This window comes from Chinchilla lanigera, unplaced genomic scaffold, assembly GCF_000276665.1.
Source record: "Chinchilla lanigera isolate Chin_1 unplaced genomic scaffold, ChiLan1.0 scaffold00036, whole genome shotgun sequence".
Taxonomy (NCBI): Eukaryota; Metazoa; Chordata; class Mammalia; order Rodentia; family Chinchillidae; genus Chinchilla; species Chinchilla lanigera.
This window is the reverse complement of record NW_004955437.1, coordinates 1,942,433-1,950,653: the sequence shown is the minus strand read 5'-3', so window position 1 is coordinate 1,950,653 and position 8,221 is coordinate 1,942,433. Positions and strand designations below refer to the sequence as shown.

General features: G+C 61.2%; 3 protein-coding genes across 10 annotated transcripts in view; 1 reads left to right on the top strand and 2 right to left on the bottom strand.

Annotated features, from left to right (window-relative positions):
• Syngap1 (synaptic Ras GTPase activating protein 1) overlaps nt 1-95 on the bottom strand; it is a gene marked incomplete in the record, with an annotated part of 30,446 nt that extends 30,351 nt beyond the window's left edge. For all 6 annotated transcript variants that reach the window (XM_013516981.1, XM_013516982.1, XM_013516983.1 and 3 more), the window contains 1 exon segment: nt 1-95. In XM_013516981.1, the coding sequence (XP_013372435.1) occupies nt 1-52 (52 nt within the window).
• A 1,901-nt stretch (nt 96-1,996) lies between these two features.
• Nucleotides 1,997-3,515, top strand: Cuta (cutA divalent cation tolerance homolog (E. coli)). Of its 3 annotated transcripts, XM_005389493.2 has the most exons (7): nt 2,088-2,106; nt 2,193-2,239; nt 2,484-2,692; nt 2,839-2,898; nt 2,985-3,030; nt 3,141-3,190; nt 3,298-3,515. In XM_005389493.2, exons 2-7 carry the CDS (start codon nt 2,198-2,200, stop codon nt 3,422-3,424), a joined length of 534 nt encoding a protein of 177 aa, XP_005389550.1. In that variant the 5' UTR covers nt 2,088-2,106; nt 2,193-2,197; the 3' UTR covers nt 3,425-3,515. The 3 variants fall into 3 exon arrangements, with proteins under 3 accessions (XP_005389551.1, XP_005389550.1, XP_013372223.1); XM_005389494.1 differs by lacking the exon at nt 2,193-2,239 and having other exon boundaries at nt 1,997-2,106; XM_013516769.1 differs by lacking the exon at nt 2,088-2,106 and having other exon boundaries at nt 2,113-2,239.
• A 111-nt stretch (nt 3,516-3,626) lies between these two features.
• On the bottom strand, nt 3,627-7,605 carry Phf1 (PHD finger protein 1; the record flags this gene model as incomplete). The annotated part of the gene is given in 14 exon segments (XM_013517021.1): nt 3,627-4,237; nt 4,390-4,470; nt 4,693-4,787; nt 4,876-5,065; nt 5,166-5,270; nt 5,443-5,510; nt 5,621-5,744; nt 5,862-5,930; nt 6,098-6,193; nt 6,308-6,456; nt 6,561-6,661; nt 7,060-7,155; nt 7,253-7,334; nt 7,431-7,605. Coding segments are annotated over 14 exon segments (1,704 nt in total). The 3' UTR covers nt 3,627-3,948.
• Between the last annotated feature and the right edge of the window lie 616 nt (nt 7,606-8,221).

Genomic DNA, 8,221 nt, shown 5'->3' with positions numbered 1-8,221 from the left:
AGGACATCGCGGGGATGCTCCCCCGATGGATGGAGGCGCGAGACCTGCTCATCAGGCCTGGGGGGAGGGGGCGGGGGACGGGGGAGAAAGAGAAGAGAGAAAGAGGGGGAGAGAGGGGGAGCAAGAGGAGGAGGTGGAGGAGGAGGAGGAGGAGAGACTGCGGCCCCCACCCCTCCCCAGGGGGACCCGGAGGGAGAGGGGAGAGAGCGAGCGAGCCCCCGAGTCCCACACGCCCGGACAGTGGTCCCAGACAGGCAGACCCCAGACCCTCGGAGGGAGAGACGGACCCCAGCCCCAGAGAGGATCCCTCAGCCCGCACGCTCAGCAGGTTAATCGGAGACACAGACCCCAGCTCTACAGGAAAAGAGACCTTGATTTCATAGATGAAGACCCCCGCCCCCGCCCCCCAGGAATCACGATCAGAATGTGAGAATCAGGCTCCAAAAGATTCTTAAGAGCCACAGAAATCTTAGACTTCAGACCCTGTGGTCTGATTTCAGTGATCAACACGTGAGACCTAGACTCAAAGCAAAAAGATGAAACCCAGATCAGAAAGACCAGACCTAGACCAGCTGGAACTCAGACACGGGGAGAGATCTGGGGGACCCCAAACTCAGACTCAGACACACAAAGTCCAGAGCAGGGCCAGCCAGACACCTGCTACCCTAGAGAGGGACCCAGTGACCCAAAACTCACAAAGTTTGAAAGACCCCAGAGAGTGTGAAACCATGCAGACCATGAAACACAGAATCCCCTAAGACAGCAGAAAAGGGAACTCAGTTCTGAGAAGATCCCAACACTATTTTTTGGGGGAGGGGGCTTTTTTGAGACAGGGTTTCGCTATACACTTCAAACTGGCCTTGAACTCACTTTATAGCCCAGGATGGCCTCGAACTCGCAGTGATCCTCTGCCTCAGCCTCCTGAGTGCTGGGATTACAGGTGTGCCCCACCATGTCTGGCCCCCAGCGCTAATCCCGAAGACCCCATGATGTCTCAAAGACAAATTGCAATTCCAGACAGAGACCTCAGGGACACACCACCCCAACTCCAGAAAGGTAAAAAACAAGAGAATCCTAACATCAGCCTAGGAGACTCCCAGCCACCCAGGGGCCCCAGAACTTAGGGGGTGTTGGGCAGCAGAGCCCTTTTCTCTGCTGTCTCCTCCCACTCCTCTGGCCTCTCCTTGGCCCCTCTCTGCATTTTTGGGTCACTGGATGTGCTTGGGCCCCAGGGAGGTTATGTAGGGCAGGTCCCAGCTCCTGGGGGGATGGGTTAAGGAAAGGAACCCCAAGACCAAAGGTGCCCCAGTCCTGGGCAGTGGGACAGGCAGGAGAGGGGACAGAGCTGTCACCACTCTTCTCTCCTTCCCTCCAATTCACCACTGTTTCAAGTTTCGGGTTATCAGTTCGGAGTTTTGATCAACCTGTACCCCACGTACATGGTCCTTTAGGAACGCCTTCTTCCTCTCCTACACTGCCGTGCCATGCCTGCGCCTTGGCTAGTCACTGCCCCCTACCCAGGGACAGCTGGCCTGTCAGCTCAGCCCTGTTCATTCCCATCCCAGGCACTGCTCAGCCCTAACTGCAAGGGCAGGGGGCGCTCTCTTCGCCCCCAGGTTCAGGTTTCCCAGACCCTCCCACCCCTGCAGGAAACGGGGTAGGGACTGTTGCTAGGCACATTTTGGGGCTTAAGGATGATTCCCCACTCCACAGCCTGACGCATCCTGTCTGCGGGGACTCTGGCCCCCCTCGTCCAGCGCCAGCTCTCTCGTCACGTGACCCGCAGGGCTGGCCCGCGATTGGCCTCCTCGCGACACGCCCCGAAGTTGCGCCCGCCGGAGAGGCCCGGCCCCGTCACGTGACAGGGGACCACCGCAGCGGCTCTCCTCAGCCAGCAGCCAGGCGTTTCGGAAATGGGCGTGCCATTTCCGCGCACTTCTGCAGATCTGGTTGCCGATTGGTTCATAGCCCCTCGCCCCTCCCTATTAGGAGGCGGGGCAATCTGCGCCACGTGAGCGTGTGGATTGGTTGGCTCTGGAGATTCGGGCAGGCGGGCAGTACTGTCACGTGGGTGCGCTGTTTTCTTATCACGTGGCTGCCACCCAGGTAAGAAGAGGCCGTCCTTCCTTGGTTTGGGGTCCTTTCTTGCCTAACGTGTGACCTTTGGTATCAAGCCTCCTCTCCCAGCACAGGCTGTATGAGGGGGGCGCGGGCGTCCGCAGCCCTGCTCGGCGGAGGGGTGAGTGCCCGGCCCGGCCCGCCCCGCCCCTTCCGGTCCTCCAAACCTGGACCCGCGTTCCGAATCCCGGGTGAAAACCGAGGCTTGGGCTCCGTTTCCCACGTTTCTCTACCAGTTTCAAGGACGTTTTGCTTTCGGGTGCAGGAGAGGGAGGGCCGAGCGCGGGGGTCCGGCCCGGCGAAGGCTCCCGGGGTGCGGCGTCCTGGGGTGCCTGTGGCAGAGGCCGTTTCGCCCCCGTCCCCAGGCCGCCCTGCTCCTGTCGCTCCTGTGGATGCCGGCGCTGCTGCCTGCGGCCTCCCGCCTTCTGTCGCTGCCCAGAGCCCTGCTGTCCATGGCGTCTGGAACCCCCCCGCCCCAGCCCGGCCCGGCCCCGGGCTCCGGCTACGTCCCGGGATCGGTGTCCGCAGCCTTTGTCACTTGCCCCAACGAGAAGGTCGCCAAGGAGATCGCCAGGTGGGGGCCGCGGCAAGGAGCAAGGATGGTCGGGGGTCGAGGACGGAGAAGAGGCGGCCTCCTGGGCTCCAGCGTTGCCGAGCCTGGCGCGGGGTTGCCAAAGTCGGGGTCCTGGGCGCTCTGATCGGGGCTCTCCTTCGCTTTAGGGCTGTGGTGGAGAAGCGTCTAGCAGCCTGCGTCAACCTCATCCCTCAGATCACGTCCATGTAAGTCGAGGGGCTGACTGGGAGCGGTTCTCCTCCCGGAGTGTTTGCTTCCCAACGCTCTCCCCCTTTTTCTCCCGTCTCTTCAGCTATGAGTGGAAAGGAAAGATTGAGGAAGACAGTGAGGTGCTGATGGTGAGCAGCATTCCCCTGCCCAAGCGAACACCTCCGGCCCCTCCGGCCCTGCCCCGCGTCCGAAATCACTATTGCCTTTTGCTGCAACTGTGTTTGTATTTGCCCCTTAGATGATTAAAACGCAAAGTTCACTGGTCCCAGCCTTGACAGAATTTGTCCGGTAAGAGCTTGGACAAAGATGGGCGTGTGCGCGTGTGTGGTGGGGACTTGCGTGAAGGGGGAACCTTTGGGTGTTTGTGTCACTCCTCCTTCCTGACACTTTCGCAGTTCTGTGCACCCTTACGAAGTGGCGGAGGTGATCGCATTGCCCGTGGAGCAGGGGAACCCCCCATACCTGCACTGGGTGTACCAGGTCACCAAGTCCCTTTCCGGTTCCAGCACGGCTGTGCCATGATGAGCCGTGCTGGCGCCATCCCCTCCCACTTCAGTGCCCGAGTTCTTCAGGTGACGACTGAGCCCCCAATAAATCCATCTTTGGTTTCCTCCGCCTTTTGCCTTTCTTCCTGGTGACACACGCGTATTTGGTTGGGTGAGATCACAGTGCTTCCAGCCCTGCACTCCATCCATCTTTCACAATGACTCACGGCTACTGAGCGTGTTATTTCTAGTTCTCTTTATTTCAGTCATACAGAATCCGGGATCCCTTATCATCCCCCCCCTCAGTCTCTGCACCCAGGGGTTAAATAATTTTTAAAAATATTTAAAAAGCTGTAACAAAATAACATCAAAGGAAACGGGAAGGATGAGGGGGGTCAGGAATCCTGAAGGGGGTGAAGAGCCTCTTCCCCATCCCCTCTAGATTCCAGCCTGGCAGTAGGAGAACACCCCTATCTCCAGGTACATCCCAGCTGCAGGTGAGGTCAGAGGTCAGGGTATGAAAGTGCTGGCAGGCGTGGATGGGGAGGCGCAGGGCACTGTTCAGAAGATGCCCCCTCCTCCCCACTCGACCAGGTACTGCACAGAGCCATCGGGCCGGACTCTCCGAGCGAGGACCCGGACTGGGTCCCCCCGGGACAGGTAGCCAACCCCACCTCGGACTCCTCCCCCAGTTCCCGGAGACAAACCACGGCACAGGGAAGAAGAGGGTGTTGAGCGTCTAGGAAGACCTGGGGAGGGGGCTGGGACTGAGGAAGGTGAGACAGTCATCGAGTGGGGGGCGCTTTTAGGGATGTCTGTGGGGAAGCCGATGTGAAGTTCAAGGGGTGACCTAGGGAGAGAAGGCAGTCACAGACAGATGCACACAGAGACTGGCCGGATGCAGGGCCATGTGTGGGTCAGAGAGATGCAAAGATGCTCTGAGAACAGGGAACTTGAGACCACAGAGGAGAAGAGGCATCAGGTAATGGGGGTGAGTCTCACCTGTCTGGGGGTTCACTGTCCCCAGAGGTCCCTGCGGTGCTGGCAGAAGGGTGGAAGGAGGCAAACATCCGGATGGGGCTGCTGGGGTTGGGAGGAAGGAAGTCAGGACCAGGACAGGGGAGCAAGATGGCCCCTGGGAATGGCAGAGTTCAAACATGGTGCTTCTGGTAACCACTGTCCCCAGACCACGGGGCACCAAGCATTGTCCCAGAAGTCTCTCAAACAAGGAGTGAGCAGCCAAGGACAGGAGGAAGAGAATTCCAGGCGGCGAGGTCTGGAGGAGGTCGGCAATGGAACACTGACCTGGGCAGACAGCGGGCATCTGTGGGCCGGAAGTTGTAGCCGCTGCTGCCCTGGTAGCTCTGGTTAGGGCTGGGGGGTGATGGAGACACTGAGGCCTAGGAGAAGGGGCAGAGAACTGAGAGGTCACCTCTGGTTCCTTCCCACACCCCGCCCTGCAGCCATGGGCTTCCCCTTACCCCATACCTGCAGTGCCCTCTGCAGCCGAGCCCGCTCCCTCTGCTGCCGGGACTCGGGCTGATTGCGCACTGCTGAGGATGGCCCCAGCTCCTCCGCCTGCCCCTTCTGCCTCCTCCTCAGGGGCTCTGGCTCCGGCCTCCGGCGCTTCCCCAGGGGACGTGAGACCCCTCCCCCAGGGCCCTGCCCTGAAGGGAAGCTGTAAGAGGCCTCCTTATCCCCCCAGCCCCCTCCGGACACCCCAAACACCTCCCAGACCAGTCCCTGGAAATGTCCCCCATCCTCCCTGGACCAGTGACCTGGTTGGAACTCCGTCTCCATGAGGGTGCTCCACAGGAGGGGGGGCCCGAGCATGGAGCCCAAACAAGCATTTCCTCTTCTTGATCTCCCTCCCTGAAATGAAACTGGGGCAAAGACGGCATTGATACAGGGCCGTGCTGAGAAGGGGTCACTGGGCACACCATTCTGCAGCTGCAGTCAGAGCTGGCCGGCCAGGCGGGGTGCAGCCCCTGCCCTCCCAGACTTCCAAATCTCTGTCTCACCGAATCTCTGCCGCCACCTCCTCCCTCCACTCACCGGTCTTTGTGGCTGTTAAGAGCAGAGAGGAGCTTGGAAGAACGTTCTCCCTTAGGGGTGTCTGAGAGCTGGGGGAAGAGAAGGTAAGTGGGCTCAGGCAGTAGGGATCCCCTCCCTTCCCTTCCCTCCAGCGCCCCATTCCACCCCATCCCGAGACTGGAGCCTGCACTCCCCTTACCTCGCCCAGGAGCAGACTGTCCCAGTTCTCAGAGGTGAAGGGAAGGATCTCTCGGTCAAAGTCGAAGTATTTCTTCTTACAGCAAACGCTGAGGTGATACAGGACAAGATGGGCCACGTCCACCCTGGAGAAACATTGTGTCATCAAGGCCACGGGAGCATGACCAAAGCCCGGGAGTCCAAGGTGGACAGCAGGGGCATGGAGGGTGAAGCGCTGTCCTGGGGGCGCCCCATCCGCTCACCAGCGAAGCTGCAGCCTCCGGACCTTCTCAGGGCCCCCCCGGCACACACAGCATTCAAACTCATAGAACCTGGGCGTGGGCAGGAGGGAGAGAACACACCTGGTTCGGGCGCACCAGACATGCCATGCAGGACTGGCACCCAGCACACAGACGTGGGGAAGAGGGCACAGGTGGGGGACCTGAGGATGGGGCACAGCGAGAGGGTGCCCTGACTGCCTGGTGAGCCCCCAGCTCACCTGTCCCCGTAGAGGAGGGGCTTGCTCAGACACTGGGTGCAGGCCTCGTGGAACCACTGCAGGCAGCTCCGGCACTGCAGCATCTTGAGGTTCCACCTGTGGAGACACCAGACGAGTGGCCTCCAGACCCTACCTTCCCATCGGTGCTGATCCCCGCACTGCCCTCACCCTGTCTCCCTTCCCCGGGCTCTGCCACCCCTCCGTACTCACTCCCCAGGGCCACCGCAGTAGCAGTAGCTCTGCTGCCGGTTGCTCAGGTGCCCGGCATCCCAGTCGAGCCCCTTCAGTCCGTATGGCAGCGACAGCTTCATGCCCAGCATGGCCCGGGCGTAGGGCCCCTTCTTCAGCGCACCTCCCCTCTGCAGAGCCAGAGCAGGCGGGTGCCTCAGGAGGCTGGGATCAGAGAGGACTGGGCGAGGCTGGGGTTGGAGCAGAACACTGAGGGGAACAGGTGGCGCCTTACCTTGGTGGCCATGGCAAAGACACACTGGCGGCAGACCCAGGATGCGGCCTCTGCTTCTCCAGGGGCCGGGGCCCTGGGAACGTGGCAGTCCTGGTGGTAAGCTGAGCAAAGACAGTGTTACCAGCCGCGCACTTGCTGGAGCGCAAGCCTGTGTGCGTGGCGCCAGGGTAGGGAGCTGTCATCTTGCCCATCCTATTTAACCCGCTCAACCTCCTGGGCTGGGTGCGCTAGCCTGATCTTACAAGTGGGAACTTCGGCTCCTGGGGTCTTCCCCAGAGCACATGCAGAAAAGGATGGTGTGAGCTACCTGCTGCCTGCAAAGCTCACACCACCTCATTCTACATCGGAAGGGGATGAAGCTGCAGGGTAAGGAGACTGGCCACAGTGCTGGCCTGAGGGTTAGACCAGGAGGGGGACATAAGACCAGTGCTACAGAGAAGGGCGATATCAACCTGGAAGGTCCAGAGCAAATGACCACTGAGGCAGCCTGCCCTCTCACCGTGGCGACACTTCTCACAGCTGACCAGCCGGTTCCCAGGGACCACGTTCTCAGAGCGACAGACACAGCAGAGGAGCTCCTCCCCGGGGAGGGCAGCTGCGGGGAACACGGTGTCAGGAGGCCTCCCCAAGTCCCCGTGCCCCAGAAAGCCAGGTTTCTCCTTCTTCACAGTCTCGGGGTTCTAGGGCCTCACCTGGGCTGATGTCTTTCCACAGAACCAGAAACTGGGAATCGTCCTCAAACTGGACCAGACACACCTCCCGGGTGCTGTCCACCTGGAAGGGGGGAGCGCGAGAAGAAATGGGAACCCGGTGTAGCTGAGCGGGCTGGGGAGGAGGAAAGGCCGAGAGAGCGGACGTAGAAGGTCTCACCTTCTTGATCGTTCCCAAGTACAGCAGCCCATCCGTCCACCTTGCCAGGACATCCTGCCCCTCCCAAAGTCGAGGCCTGGGGCCCGAGGTGGGAGCAGGAGAAGTGGGGTCCCAAAGAGAGGGGGCTCCAGAGCGGCTCAGCCGGGGGGGCTGCGCCATTGCATTCTGGGCGGGCCTGGCCCGCAATGGGATGGAAAAGAGGCGGTTATGAAGGCTGAGAAAGCGTCCCCATTTTCTTTGCCCATTTTTCTGTCAAGGACGAAGCATCTGCACCTCCAGCCTCCAAAGTCCCCCGACCCTGGGCTGCCCTCCCCAGCTTCCGGACTCCAGCTCTTCCAAGTCCGCTCGCTGGTCCTCTCCCACCCCGCCACCTACTTCTCCAGTTTCCTCGCTCCCAGAGCTCTCCTGGGACAGTAAACCCTGGCCTTGGGGTCTGGGGAGAAATGACGGCTGCAGAAGCAAGGGTTACGCGCAGCTACTTAGGGGCAGCACGACCGGGGTGCCCTGCTGCTGCCCAGAAATGTGAGGGAGCTGTCCTGGAGACGTTTCCCAGGGTAGGGTGGCCGGCTCCGGGGCCTGCACGTCTCGTTCAGAGCCATCCTCCCGGAGCCAGGTTATGCCAGGTCACCCTCAAACGCGGGGCTCCCTGCCCCTGGGTGACAACTTCCCCGAGCGCCCCGGAGGGGGGCGTGTCCCCGTCCCGGGCTCCACTCCCCACCACGGCGAGTCCGAGCGGGACGCGGTGGCCGCCGCCGCCCTGCCGAGCCCGGGGCGCCGAGGCTCCGCTCTCC

Coding starts and splice junctions, on each gene's coding strand:
- Cuta (XM_005389493.2), top strand. CDS start 2,198: ATGAGGGGGGCGCGGGCGTCCGCAGCCCTGCTCGGCGGAGGG. Junction 2,899..2,984: donor ATCCCTCAGATCACGTCCAT/GTAAGTCGAGGG, acceptor CCGTCTCTTCAG/CTATGAGTGGAAAGGAAAGA. Junction 3,191..3,297: donor GCCTTGACAGAATTTGTCCG/GTAAGAGCTTGG, acceptor ACACTTTCGCAG/TTCTGTGCACCCTTACGAAG.